Raw genomic sequence first — 15,483 nt, 5'->3', positions numbered from 1 at the left:
CATTTCACTGGCAAACCTGGTACTTTCACTTCTAAGTTAGCTACCAGTCAAGATCAGGGGCGGCTCTACGTTTTTTGCCGCCTCAAGCACGGCAGGCAGGTGGCATTCGGCGGCGCACCTGCGGGTTACGTGGATTCGGTGGCATGCCCGCAGGAGGTCCGCCATCGGCATCCCCGCTGCCAAATTGCCGCTGAAGCCGCGGGACCGACAGACCTCCCGCAGGCATGCCGCCGAAAGCCGCCTGCCTGCCGCCCTCACAGCGACCAGCAGGCCGCTCCCTCCGCGGCTTCCCGCCTCAGGGACGTGCTTGCTGCGCTGGTGCCTGGAGCCGCCCCTGTTCAAGATAGTTTCCCAGCTCCAGACAGACTGGTAATTCCCTCATACTTTGCTGCCTTCTGTGGCTCCCAGATAGATCTTGTTCCCTCACCTACTTCCCCAACAGCTCCCCAGTATTAAGCAATTGCAGGTGAGCAGTTCCCATCAGTGTCTGTTTGGACAGAGAGAGGCTAGATTTCAGCCACAGATCAAAGCTTACAGGTAGCCCTTTCCTCCGCAGCTGGCCAAAGTATCAGTGAAGACTAGAGGAATCTTGAGGGGCAGGGAGATTATCACCATGAAAACATTAGGGAGAGGTACTGCCATCTGCCTGGTCCTATTAAAACTATAGGGGATTCTTTCTCCTTCTGACTTCTTGCCAAAAGCAGAAGAGGGGCTCCTGGCCTAAGAGATCCTTGCAAAGGTCATTTGTGTAGCCAGAGGCAGAGCAACATCCCAGCTGGAGACACTGAGTGCAACCCTGAAGGTGGACCACCAAGAATGGATGCATTCTTGACCTCTGTTTTCTGGGTGATCTCATCCTCATTCCTAGCAAGATCAAGTCCCACTGCAGCAGCACAAGCAGGTCACTTTTCAAGGCCCCGATGAGGCTCAGAATAACCGATGTGCTGATACACACCCCGATTTAATTGTTGCGGCTAGCACCAGGGTTTCCATCTCCCATTCAGCGCAAAACCTACAGCTTTCACATCTGTGAGGTCCCCCACCTTTGATTTCAGCCTGGGTCTTCACAAGCAATTCTCACACACAACAATGCCTAATGCTTGTAGACATTTACTTTCTTCTAGTAGCCTCCAAAGACACTCAGAGTGAGAAGAAACCCAAATCATGTTCTAGACCAATGACTCTCTAACTGTGGACCACTGATGAACCACAGAGCTGCTGGTGGTGGTTTGGGCAGAGCTAGCTGATTAAATGATGCTAGCTCAGCCTCCTTGGTTCCAGTTATAGCACATGTTTTACAAACATCTACAACTCCACCCCTTACTTTCCTAATGTCACTTTTCCACTAAGTGGTTGCTGTAGTTACCACATCAATGCTGTGCAGTCGCAAATCGGGTGGGCCATTGTCCTGGAACAGGAAGCCTGGCCCCACCGACACCACTGAGACCGCAGAATCTCCCTTCACAGCCCCAGGTGCTGACCATAAAGCAGGAGTGCCGTAGAACGGCTTGTGCTGCCAACTGAGCTCTCCACTCTCCCCGCAGCTCCCCTCCTCTCCGTGAATTCCTCCTTCTCTAAATGCTAATTTTGCTTTTAAGTTGAAGGCAGCTCTGGAGTGGCCCCATCGCCCCCTTATTAAGATTTAGTATCTGAACCAGAAGGTGTTTCCTTGTTGCAATAACGTGACCTTTAAATCTAGGCAGCAAGGTTAATACCGGAGCATTATTTGAGAATTCATCACTTGAGCTGGTGCGACTCAGACATGATCCCATTGCAGCATGCTCATTTAAGTACTGCTTCCAGGCCTACAATTTTTCACAAATGCATTTATTCCTAATGCTCATGAAAAGGACAGAGAAGAGAAAGAGTAAAGGGGGCGGGGAGGAGGGGGAAGAGAGAGAGGACAATACGCCATTGTGATTTATTGGAGAGGAGATTGTCTGCAATACTAGAGCACTCTTTCTTAATCAAAGCTTTATTAAATCCTGGTAATAAAAAGCTAAGTGTTTTTGGATGAGATAAAGGCAGAAAAGGGTAACGCGTTCACTTCAGGAACATTCAGGCCAGGAGTACATACAAGGGGACCCAAGCTAAAAGAGCCCTAACCCCCAAGGACCAAGCAACAGAGGGTCCTGTGGCACCTTTGAGACTAACGGAAGTATTGGGAGCATAAGCTTTCGTGGGTAAGAACCTCACTTCTTGCATCTGAAGAACTGAGGTTCTTACCCACGAATAGGGTGACCAGACAACAAATGTGAAAAATCGGGACCGGGGTGGGGGGTAATAGGAGCCTATATAAGAAAAAGACCCAAAAAACGGGACTGTCCCTATAAAATCGGGACATCTGGTCACCCTACCCACGAAAGCTTATGCTCCCAATACTTCAGTTAGTCTCAAAGGTGCCACAGGACCCTCTGTTGCTTTTTACAGATTCAGACTAACACGGCTACCCCTCTGATACCCCAAGGACCAGACGCTGCCAGTGTTAGCTACTCCCTGCCAGAGCTTGGCTACACCAAGGCAATCTCTAAGTACCGGGGCTAGCTTTAAGATCTGCAAGGTTTCAAGCACAAGTGGAGACCTGAGATGCTAGCAGGGGAAGAATAAAGTAAAAGTGGTGTCATTATGACAGTCTGCAGAATTCTTCTAAGCCCTTCCCAAAAAATCAGAACAAGTGGCCACCCTGGTCATTTCACTTAAGGAGCTTGCACCTTTATGTCTAGGTTATGATTTCCCACCTGCATCATCATAGAGACACAGGGAGAAACATGGCAAGATATACAATCAATACTACATATTATCCCCTCCCATTTCTCAACACAGATTGCTTTGGTCTATTGCAGAGATCAGCAATCTTTGGCACGCGGCTCATCAGGGAAAGCCGCTGGTGGGCCAGGACGGTTTGTTTACCTGCAGCATCTGCAGGTTCGGCCGATCACAACTCCCATTGGCTGCGGTTCGCCGTTCCCGGCCAATGGGGGCGGCAGGAAGTGGCGTGGGCCAAGGGATGTGCTGGCTGCTGCTTCCCGCAGCCCCCATTGACCGGGGACGGTGAACCGCGGCCAGTGAGAGCTGCAATCGGCCGAACATGTGGATGCTGCAGGTAAACAAACCATCCCAATCCACCAGTGGCTTTCCCTGATGGGCCATGTTCCAAAGGTTGCCGATCCCTGGTCTATTGCATTTCAGAGGGGGGGGGAGGAGGGCACATTGAGTTGGAGAAGAATGTATCCATTCCTAACGGGACGTCTATCCAGGTGCACAGCACAGACAGGTATGTCAGTAAGAATATAAAGAGAAGGCGCTTACTTGATTTCAGCAAAGCTGCTAGAACCTCAATGGCAGCCCTGGGGGGAGAAAAACAATGGAGAAATAATGTCAATTTCTTCAATAATTTTTTTTAACCTTGGTCTTCCCAGGCTCTGGGTCAGATCCCCAGTTGGTATAAATTGGCAGGACATCACTCACATTGATGGAGCTACACTTAGTAACAGCAGCTGAGGATCAGGCCCTCTGTGTTTGATTCAGTTATCCAACAAGACCAGCGTTAGCCCTCTAGCCTCAACATTACGTTGATCTGTACTGACCATTAAAAATAAACCAACACCCACATATCAAAAGAAATGAGACAAGTCTTCAGTCTTTGAACTGTTTCCCTTGAGCCCTCCATCTGCAACACAGACTCAGAACAAATCCAGACCAGACACAGGGATATATTTCTGCCACCTGGGTCATCAGACACATGTACATCATAAGACGTGTCAGCTCCAGGGTTCTGGCCAAATTCCAACTCAAGCCATTTCATTTTGCCAAACTAAACATTCCCCCCTCTAGCGTCAATTTAAAAAGAAAAACGGCCTCTCCCTTTATGGTCATCAATCACTAGTATTACAGTAGCCACAGCTGAGATCAGGGCCCCATGGTGGTAGGCACTGAAAAAAACATATTAAGAGACAACCCCTGCCCTAAAGTGTTTACAATCTAGATAGAGAAGGTAGGTGGATATGAAGTGACTTGCACAAGGTCACACAGCTCAATCTGTGGCAGAGCTGGGACTAAAACCCAGGTATCCCACGTCCCAGATGAGTGCCCTATCCACTAGACAACACTTCCTCTTTATTCTTTCCCTGTTAGAAATTGTGTAACTTTGCTGTAGCAGAACAGCTGCCGCATGTTACCCAGAGACAACCGTATTTCAGAGAGTGAGCAATCTCACTCTGCTCAGGATTCTATAGGCAAGAGATACAAAATATACTGGTAAAACCAAGAACCTTGACAAAGGGCCTTTTACACTCTGACAGTGGCTGAGGGCTCTTGACACTGACCTTTATGCCTCACTAGGCGCCAGCAATGAAACTGCATGCTCAGATGTGTGTTCTTGCTCAGCTAAATAAATACAGGTGGAAGGGAGAGCTGGAGTCAGACACGCCTGATTTTTCCCTTTAACTGTTTCCCTCTCCTTAGGAAAATGATGAAATACACATACATACAGTGCACTGTACAAAGGGCTAAATGTGCTGATGTAGTCAAACCAAGCTCCCTGCAACTGTCCCAAACCCACATGGGAAGTGCATGAAAACAGCCATCAGTCCTCTCATGTCCCCACATCACTGCCTTGTCTCTGACCTTCCGTCACTGCCCAAGTTCCCAGCTGCTAGCCTTTGACAGCTCAATAATTCAAAAGAAAGAACGGGTCATTTCACCCAAGAGTGTCACTGACAGGAGAGCAATCACGTGCTAGATTCACGATGCAGAGATGCCACAATGGACTAAACTTCTATCAGAGTTTACTCTCCACTGGGAAACCCAAATCCCCCCACTCCTTACCCTCCCCTGTCCTGATTGCTGTGTCTTCTTCCTAGCAATGACTTTGGCTTGCCTTCGCTAAAACATAACCTTGCTCCTCTTCACAGGGAAATACCATCTAGTGCATTCCACGGGCTCTTGCTGGACTGACAGTGCTTAAGGAGAAGGGAGAAAGCGAATAGCTAGGGAGTCTCATAAGGGTTCAAAACCAGATGCACTTTAGTGCCCAGGGGAGCAATGTGAGGAGGTTGAACAATTCACTGACCCAGAAGGCTGCCAAGTCAAAGCAGGTCATTGGGTCTGGATTTAAACAGGAACTGGATCAATTTGTGCCCATTCTGAAAGCCACGCTAAGGACAATCAAATGGTTCAGTGTGTCACTCATTTCATATTGCAATGACATGGCTGGCGGATATATGCACTTCTGCTCTCAAATGGATGGAATCAGAGCAACTTCTCTGTGTGGCATAGGCCCTGTACAGCTAGCAGCAGAAGAGATTCTCCTATATCAGCCTGTGCTTTTGGAGCAGGAGGACTAGCGTTCCAGCCCCACTGTTGCTGCGAAGCTCTGAATGCTGACTGCACGTTGGAGAACTACATCTATAAGGCCCTTCATGCCCACAGATTCATTACAATATAATCTCTTTATAAACAAATCTCCAAATAAATCATATTAACTTCTGCACTGAGCCAATTATCATCCTGCAGCAGGAAATAAATATTTTATTTTCACCAAACTACTACTTATTGTGTGTCCACTCAACAGCTGAGAAGATGAAAGCTTCCAGAGCTGACTTCTGCCAGCACCTGTTCCAGGCCAACCTCCCTCACAAACCTACCTCTCTCAGAATTAATCTGTCAGACACACAAACAGCAAACAGGGCAAAAAAAGCCAATGTGGCAGCATTTCAGCAACTAAGGTCTCACCAACTAAAAAGCAAGAAAGTCATCATTATTAGAGTGGGAGGGATAGCTCAGTGGTTTGAGCACTGGCCTGCTAAAGCCAGAGTTATGAGTTCAAACTTTAAGGGGGCCCACTTAGGGATCTGGGGCAAAATCAGTACTTGATGTTGCTAGTGAAGGCAGGGGGCTGGACTTGATGACCAAGGTCCCTTCCAGTTCTAGGAGATAGGATATCTCCATTAATTTATTTTTTATTTATTTTATTTCTGCAGGAATTAGATAACAGCCGGTCAGCTGATGGAAGGTGTTCAGTGAGACATGCAACCATTCAGTGTGTTAGACTGCCGCCTGCTGGAATGGGCTATACTGCACACACCGATGACCTAGCCTTTTCCCCAGATTTTCAATTAGGGACTAGGAAAACAACTTCCAAGCAAATCTCAACCCAGCTCAAACAATCATCCAGAACTGAGATCCAAATATGAGTCATTAATGGGGTTTGACATTACGTGTATACATGTATTGTGCACTGGCCTCTGCATTTCCTGGGTGATTCCTGAACCAGACACCAAAGCCCCAAATATCATGAGAAAGGCTGTGCCCGCAGTGTTTCTGGCTCCATCCGGCGGATCCAAGAGGTTGGGGTAGTTCCAATAGGCACTGGATGCACTTACGCACTTTTGGGGGCTTATCTAAAATCTCAAACATTCACAAGGAACCTCCACAGACCTATGCCACTGCCATGTCAGAGGGGGACCAGCTAAAGGGGGGCACGTGATTGCCCCACATGACCCTCCACGCTCCTTTTAGCTAAGCTGCTTGTATGGCTGCTATCACAGTAGCATCCGGTTCCTCACAATATTTTATGCATTTATCCTCCCAATACCCTTAGGGGGCAGGGCAGTTCTACTTTCCCTGTTTTATACATAGGCAACTGAGGTGTAGAGCAGTGGTTCTCAAACTAGGGCTGCCGCTTGTTCAGGGAAAGCCCCTGGCAGGCCGGGCCGGTTTGTTTACCTGCCGCGTCCGCAGGTTCAGCCGATCGCAGCTCCCACTGGCCGTGGTTCACCGCTCCAGGCCAATGGGGGCTACGGGAAGTGGCAGCCAGTACGTCCCTCGGCCCGCGCCACTTCCTGCAGCTCCCATTGGCCTGGAGCGGCGAACCGCGGCCAGTGGGAGCTGCGATCGGCCAAACCTGTGGACGCGGCAGGTAAACAAACCGACCCGGCCTGCCAGGGGCTTTCCCTGAACAAGCGGCAGCCCTAGTTTGAGAACCACTGGTGTAAAGAAACTAAGTGATTTACCCAAAGTCACAGAGGAAGTCTGTGGCACAACAAGGATTTGAACCTGGGTCTCCTGAGTTCCAGGCTGGCACCCTAAGCAGGCCCAAATTCAGCTGGTACCTGGAGGTGTGTGACTGTAATTATACTTGAGTAGAACGAAACGTCCCACTTTCCATTCTGAAAATACCACAATCTATCAAAAGGATTTTAGAAAATGAAATATATAGTCTGTTGTGTGTCGTATAGCGTGTACTTTAAAGATATTCCATATAGGATCACACATTTTAAATTTAGGTACAACACAAGCACAGTGAAGAAAAGACATTTGGAAAATAAAGATATTGGGCCAGATCCTCAGCTGGTGTTATTCGACTCAGATAAATTGAAGTAAATGGAGCTACATTGATTTATGCTAGTGGAGGATCAAGTTTCCTATGAGGCTGTAAACCAGTAAAAGAGACAGAGTGTCTTTGAGCTGATGGCTGGTGAAGCCTCCCCAGAATATAATCAATATCTGGGACTCTGAACAAATTCAAACACCCAAAACATTCTAAGGGGAAAGAAAGAAACACAACCTAAAGTTGTATAGGGGAGGGAGGGAAGGACATTCAGTGAGGGAGAGGGCAAGCTGACTGACGCAGAGAGAATTTTAGTAAACAAGACAACCGGTGTTGGTACCGCACGGTCACCTAGTAACACCATATGGTAACCCAACAGCCCCTTTTCTGGCATCAGAAGAAATAATGAGATGAAAAACCTGGGACAAGGGAAATGAAGGGATAATGAAAAATAAACCGTGCATGAGCGAGAGAACAAAAAAGACAGAAACAGGAGGGAAAGGCTGCAAAGCTCAAGAAAGACGAAGCCGTGAGCATATGCTTCACCAGAGAACTTGATAGCGTGCCCAGTGCAAAACTTTACATTTGTCTCAGGAAAGAACAGATTTAAAAAAAAAAAAAAAAAAAAAAAGCCTTACAGACCTGTCCAGATGTTGTTGACTGATTCCCTGCTCTTTGCAGTAATAAATCACTAAGATCATACACTGGAATTTAAAAAACAACCCTCCCAAAGGCGGCTCATTTATACCTTTCAGTAAAAAATGTATAAAGAAAGCTGCCCTAGCTTAAAAGGCATAACAATAAATGCTGCACTGTAATCAGAAAACATAAAAAAAAAATCCCCTCAATGGCTTCAGAGACAGCCACTCTGAAGAATAAAGGGCTTTGAAGTGCTTCCAAATCAGCAGGTTTGATAACAGGGCATAAGCACAACTAAAACAGATAGACAAATGCTTCTTGCAAATTCAGTGTGTAGGAACCATAAACAACAACCAAGAAAAAATCCACTATTCTCTACGCCAAATAAAAATTGGATTATCCAGCACAACTGGACACCCCAGATGAATAATAAGAAAAGAAGTCTTATTTCTAGGTCACCCATGTAGATCCAGGCCACCACGTCGGCATTGGCTGGAAGTTGCTGCAAGGATGTAGCCTGGTCTAGGGGAAGGAGCAAAGTACCAGGAGCTTGAATTGCCTGCATCCATCACTAACTGACCGTGTGACTTTGGGCAAGCTGTTGAGTAATTCTGTGCCTCAGTCCCTCTATCTTTAAAGTAGAGACAATTCATCTGCGCTTCATACCAGTGTCATAGGTACAGGGGAAAATGAAACAAACCCCTTTTAGTGCCTCTTGAGCACAACCTTGACTACCTGCACCTCACTCTGGGTGGAACCACATGGTCCACCCTCTCTTAAACTGACTTTCTGGGCCGCACTCTCTAGTTCAGTGGTCTCCAAATGGGGTGCGCTGCCTTTTTTTTTTTTTTTTTTTTCCCTCAGCAGTTCGGCTGGGAGTTTTTTTTGCTTTGACAGTTTGGCCGGGAGCAGGGTGCGTGCTCAACATTTTTTTTACTGATGGGGTGCGCGATCAAAAAAGTTTGGAGACCACTGCTCTAGTTCACCAACTGTGTTAATGCCACAGGCCCAGCTCGGTTTGGCATCTTTAAGGACTTTCACTCTGGCAACCTGTGACCAGCGTAGGGTTGCCAACTTTGGTTGGACGAATTCCTGGAGATACCATCATATGACATAATCTTTACTTAAAGATTAATCTTTCAGTCCTGGAGGGCTGGCAACCCTAGACCAGTGAGGTGGTTAAAATGACACAACAACAGCTTCTTCAAAACAAAGCGTTATGTATTCATGCGTGGGAAGCACACAGAGTGAAGGGTAAAAAAATAAATAAATAAAGGTCTAATGCATATTTCCCTCTACCCAATCCTTAAACTTTCCTTGCAAGCTTTGGTACGTTTCAGTTACCTCCATCTCTGGGTTGTGAGAGCAGAGTCCTCTGCTGCTGTTTCTGCCTCTCTCTGTCTCCTTGCCAGTCCGTCAGCTTTTGCTTTTGCTGACAGTCTGACCTCTCTCTCAGCTTCCACACTTTTTTAGGCCCGGGGTTCCTCTAATGTTTGATATCCTCCTTTTGATCCTAGTTTAAGCCTTGATAAGAAACCATTCTGAGCCTGAGTGAAGCCAGGTAGGGTATTCCCGGATAAACAGCTTCCCCATTGTTTTCTCAAGGACTCTTATCTGTGTCATTGTTTTATCTAGGGTTACCATATTTAAAAAATTAAAAAAGAGGACACTCCACGGGCCCTAGCCTCGCCCCTTTCCCACACCCCGACCCCGCCCCTTTCCCCACCCGGCCCCGCCCCAACTCCACCCTTTCCCCGCCCCTTCCCCAAAGTCCCCGCCCTAATTCTCCCTTCTCCCTCCCAGCCACGCGAAAAGGGCTGCCCGAGCGCTACCGGCTTTACGGTTTGCCGGGCAGCCTCCAGACCCTGCGCCCCCGGCCAGCGCTTCCCCAGCGCAGCTGGAGCCCAGGAGGGGAAGCGCCCAGCTGGGGGCGCAGGGTCTGGAGGCTGCCCGGCAAACAATGAAGCCAGTAGCACTCAGGCTTTGGGCAGCCCCTATGCCTCTGGACCCTGTGCCCCCAGCCGGGCACTTCTCCTCCCCGGCTCCAGCTGCTCTGCTCTGGCGGCGCAGGGTCTGGAGGCAAGGGGGCTGCCCGAAGCTGGTAGCGCTGGCTCGGGCAGCTTGGCTTTTAAACAGAGCCGAAGTCTGAGTCCAGGGAGGAGCAGAGCAGCTGGAGCCGGGGAGGAGAAGTGCCCGGCCGGCGGCTGGGGTCCGGAGGCACGGTGGCTGCCCGAAGCCGGTAGCGCTGGCTCGGGCAGCTTGGCTCTTAAACAGAGCCGAAGTCTGAGTCCGGGGAGGAGCAGAGCAGCCGCGGGAGAGGAAGTGCCTGGCCGGTATTTTTCCCGGACATGTTCGGCTTTTTGGCAATTCCCCCCGGACGGGGGTTTGATTGCCGAAAAGCCGGACATCTCCGGGAAAAACCGGACGTATGGTAACCCTATTTTATCATTCCTGTTTGGCTCTCTTAATATCCCCTTTCGATCTCACTCCATAGCAAGTAACCCATCATAACCAAACACAGAAGGATTAAACTGATGTTTGTACAGCACTTTGAAAATGAAAAGTGAAACTATGTGAAGGCTATTTGATAGCTTGGATGAAATGAGTTGAAAGGTCATAGTCCAGTTCTACTGGGTAGGTATCCACATCTCAGAACCACCTTGCAACTGGCCTGAGACAGCAGGGAGGCCAAAGATTGGATAGGCAGGGAACTATCCAAGAGATCTCTGCAAATCCAAATCCTACAGCTTTAATCACCCACTTGACCACCTCTCCCATGGACATATTTGCGCTTTTTCCATGCTTACACATGGGACACCCACCTCAAACTAGTGCATAAAGCCTCTACTCTTTGGTTGGTCAAATGTCTCTTCCAGACTCCTTTCTGCCATGATGCCTAGAGAAGACTGCACACTGACAATGGAGAAGTAGAGCGCTAATGGGGATTCCTAGGATTTATTGAAGGAAAATAAAGGTGATTGAGAACCATGAAGTTCTGCACATAGCTAGCATACGGCATGATCTTATCATGGCCTCCCCCCACCCCCACCTGTTCTCTCCCCCTCTATTCCTATTGCTCATGACACTCACTTGTTGCATCTTGTCTTTGTGTAGATTGCAAGCTCTTTGGGCAGGGACCGGCCTTGTCATGTGTGTCTATACAGTGCTTAGCACAATGAGGGTCCTGATCGGGCCCTTTGGGTGCTGCCAGAAGCAATTTTCTGACTCGAAGCACATTTCCCAGAGCAGCGAAGGGAATAAACTACACTCAGGATATACCTATTGTCAGGCGGTATTTTATCTTCAACCCTAGGGACTCATGCTTCACTCTCGGGGTTTATATAGTCAGCAGAGCATCCTGCTAAAAATACAGTTTCACAATTGACAGCTAAGGGTCATTTAGATACATGGCGCTTAGCTACAAGGGTCACTTAGACACCATGGCGACAGGTGCTTTGTACAAGAGGTAGATCTCATCTGAGATAAATGCCTTGAATAATCATTTCCTTGGTGGCCCAACAATACTGGGCATAAATGTGCAGGCACTTGCATAGAGATTTGGTTTAAAGATTTAAATACAGTGATTTATGGATCCTGAAAATGTGGTTGAGCAAGGCCCCAGCTGCTGTTGGCATTTTCATGCCAATGCTAGTCCAAGACTGACACATAAACACCCATCATCATGATCTCTCTAATTCCAGCCCGCTTACAGTTTGCAATAACCCGCTCGACATCAACAGGTGGCGCTCCAGGTGTTCTGCACAGATGTGGGTTTGGTGGAATGCTGAAGGATAGCAAAGCTGCCCTGAACATTAATTTCTCTTCCCACTCTACCCGCAAGTTCTTTGCTAATGTTTGCTTCAGTTCCAGCTACCAGGATTTTTTTTTTTAAGGGAGCCCTATATTTCATCCAAAAAAATCACATCTTTTCTGTGACGCTAGCCATTCTGCTGGATGTAATTAGCGAGCAAGAGATCCCACATACAAATAAGTGATACAGAAATTAAGCCCATTTAAAGAATAATATTTCTCTGCAGCTTTATGGGTTTTAACAATCAGAGAGAAAAGGATGAAGACAGAAGATAGATGGAGGCCAAGTCACTGCTACCAGCACAGAGCACCCATTACTGCCGAAAATATACCGGGCCACAGCTCTTTAAATGCCTTCAGCGGACATCAAGCCCAATTCTTCTCTCACTTACACCATGGTGAATTAAAGTCACTAAGGCCTTGGCTACACTGGCAATTCACAGCGCTGCACTTGCTGCGCTCAGGGGTGTGAAAAAACACCCCCCCTGAGCGCAGCGAGTGCAGCGCTGTAAAGCGCCAGTGTAATCAGCGCCTGCAGCGCTGCACGCTCACTCGCAGCACTGCAAGCTACTCCCCTCGGAGAGGTGGAGTACTTGCAGCGCTGAGAGAGAGCTCTCGCAGCGCTGGCGGCGCGACTACACTCACGCTTCACAGCGCTGCTGCGGCAGGGCTGTGAATCCACGAGTGTAGCCAAGGCCTGAGTGTTTTCTAAAAGATATTCCCTGGCTCAAGCAGCAGTTATGGGAGTGATGCAGATGTCACTAAGAGAGGATCTCTGTCCTGTGCGATGCAGGAGGTCGGACTAGATGATCATAACCGGGGCCGGCTCTAGGATTTTTGCCGCCCCAAGCAGAAACAATTTTGGCCGCCCCCTGTTTTTTTCTTACCCACCCCCGTCCCCGCCCCTTCCCCAAATCCCCAGCCCTGCCTCCTCCCCCCAGGCTCTCAAGCCTAGGAGGGAGGGGGAGAAGTGGCGCGCGCGCCGCAGCCACTCGGAGTCTCCCCTTCCCTCCCAGGCTCTCAAATCTGTGAGGGAGGGTGAGCAGCGGCGCGCGAATCAGCTGTTTCGTGTGCCGCGGCTGCTCGGGATCTCCCCCTCCCTCCCAGGTTTGAGAGCCTGGGAGGGAGGGCGAGCAGCAGTGCGCAAGCGGCAGCAGCGGAGGTGAGCTAGGGCGGCCGGGGCACATTTAATGTGCCCCGGCCGCCCTAGCTAAAAATGTGCAGCCCCAAGCACCAGCTTGTTTTGCTGGTGCCTAGAGCCGGCCCTGGGTCCTCTTGAGCATAGGCTGCCGGTCCTACGAATCTGATGTGATGTGAATAAGTATCAGCTAAGGACTTGGCTGAGAGACCATCAGACTCATTTCCAGTGGTGACTTAAATGGGATTGAAAGGCGGGTCTCCAGGGGGAAAGAGACAGATTGAACCCCCTTGATTGACACATTTTAATTACCTATTGGATGATTTGAGCCCACATTATGCCAACATGCTGCACTGGCTTTGTTTGCATATAGTTCTATGATAATATGTTAACACACTAACCTAAGAAGAGCATTCCTATTCCCCGCCTTTATAGGTCTATCAGGGATAACATCAATGCCTCTCTCTCTGTCTCTCCATGCATGCCTTTTGGGTGGGGAAATTGGGTTTTTATACGGTCAGCTGTGGGTAATTAATCTGTTAAGAATTCTATTTGATTGTGATCCTTCCAGCCCTTTCATCTTGATGTGAGTGACAAGCTGTCACAGCCTGCCTCAGCCATACTGGTGACACCTGACCCCGGAGAGGGAGTTGATAAGAATGGAAAATATCTTTCTGGGATGTGATTTCAGCCTTCGGAGGTGGTGCTACCTCTGTGCTGCCCTGAAAAAGAGCCACTAGTGCTTTGTTTGAACAGGAATTAAAATGTATGTCCTTGGCAATGAGTAAAATCAGCCCCTTCTCTGATGAGAGATGTATCCTGGGGGCTAAGGGGCTGGATGGCTCAGAGACCACCTGATTCCCTCATGCTTTGTACCACACATACAGGTGTAGTCGGATTATGGGGATATGAAAGAGACAGAGAGAGATGCTTGAGCTGGGACTCTTTGCAGCAGCCCTTTGTAAAGCCCAGTGATTGTTTTTGGCAATGCCCCAGTGAGGGGTGGGTGAGAGGCAGGTTTTGTATTGGGAGGCATGGGGGATGAGAGAGAATGAGCAACAGTTTAATCCCTGCTTTCTGGCTCTCATTCTTCTCTGGCATTGGTTTTACACAGGTGTAGTTCATAGGTTTATGGCCGTAAGGAACCGTTATGATCAGGGCCGGCTCTAGGCACCAGCAAAACAAGCTGGTGCTTGGGGCGGCACATTTTTAGGGGCAGCATGTCCGGCGCCAGAATGCCGCCCCTAAAAATGTGCCCCAGCCGCCCTAGCTCACCTCCGCCGCTGCCGCTCGCGCGCCACGGCGCGCAAAACAGCTGATTCGCGCGCCGCTGCTCCCCCTCCCTCCTAGGCTTGAGAGCCTGCGGGGGAGGAGGCAGGGCTGGGGATTTGGGGAAGGGGCGGAGCTGAGGCGGGGGTGGGGTAAGAAAAAAATGGGGGGGGCGGCCAAAATTGTTTCTGCTTGGGGTGGCAAAAATCCTAGAGCCGGCCCTGAGAGGACCCCTCGCCCCGGACTGGCAGACACATCAAAAATGTTGTGTTGCACATCAAGACCGAGGGTGAATCAGCAAAGTGATATGGGGGAAGAGATCCAGCCCCACTAGTGCATTATGCTTACTTCTAGCCAGTTCTCTGACTCACACTTTTATGAGGACTAAACCCATTCAAAGCAATACAAGAAAAGCAGACAATTCATTTACCAAGTAAAACTGGTATATTGTGTCACTGACTCAGCTGAAGAGCGTGGCTGTGGCCTGGTCTACACTGGTGGTGGAGGGGGGCGGGGTTGATCTAAGTTACTCAACTTCAGCTACATGAATAATGTAGCTGAAGTTGACGTACTTAGACCTATTTACCACGGTGTCTTCACTGCAGTAAGTCGACGGCTGATGCTCTCCCGTCAACTCTGCCTGCGCCTCTCGCCCTGGTGGAGTACCGGAGTCAACGGGAGAGCGCTCGGTGGTCGATTGATCATGTCTAGACTAGACACGATAAATCGACCCCCGCTGGATTGATCACTGCCCATCGATCCAGCGGGTAATGTAGACAAGCCCTTAGAGAGCTATGCCAAATCCCTGTAACCACAGGTTCAGATCTTGGCAGGGACGGACTCAGCCTTCTGAGGAGGATAAATTGATTCCCTGGCACTTTGCAACATGGGAGCCTTTCAGACTTACCCTTAAAAGACAAAGTGATCTCTAAGGATACCTAGAGCCTGGCACTTAAAACCAGCCACCCAAACTGCACTCACAAAGTTTTGCCCACAAGTAATTGCAAATGCATAGTTTTGGGGGTGCAGTTAATTGTGGACAAAATGATAGCAACTAGATGTCCAGTTATATCTAGCTGTGCCAGCAAGTCAGGTAATAGGGCTTCTAAATGTCATTATTTATGCCATGTTGTTGTAGGCATGTAGGTCACAGGATATTAGAAAGACAAGGTGGGTGAGGCAACATCTTTTATTGGACCAACTGCTGTTGGTGAGAGAGACAAGCTTTTGAGCTTACACAGAGCTCTTCTTCAGGTCTGGGAAACGTACTCAGAGTGTCACAGGTAAATACAAGGTG

At 48.9% G+C, this 15,483-nt stretch overlaps 1 protein-coding gene across 2 annotated transcripts in view; it reads right to left on the bottom strand.

The window, feature by feature from the left end:
- Positions 1–15,483, bottom strand: part of AGBL1 (AGBL carboxypeptidase 1) — a 400,010-nt gene that overhangs the window by 321,149 nt on the left and 63,378 nt on the right. For both annotated transcript variants that reach the window (XM_008165433.4, XM_042856651.2), the window contains one exon: positions 3,310–3,347. In XM_008165433.4, coding sequence (XP_008163655.2) covers positions 3,310–3,347 — 38 coding nt within the window. The remainder of the gene's footprint in view (positions 1–3,309; positions 3,348–15,483) is intronic.

This window comes from Chrysemys picta, chromosome 10 (genome assembly GCF_011386835.1).
Source record: "Chrysemys picta bellii isolate R12L10 chromosome 10, ASM1138683v2, whole genome shotgun sequence".
NCBI classification, from domain to species: Eukaryota; Metazoa; Chordata; order Testudines; family Emydidae; genus Chrysemys; species Chrysemys picta.
This window is presented reverse-complemented; position numbering and strand designations above follow the sequence as displayed.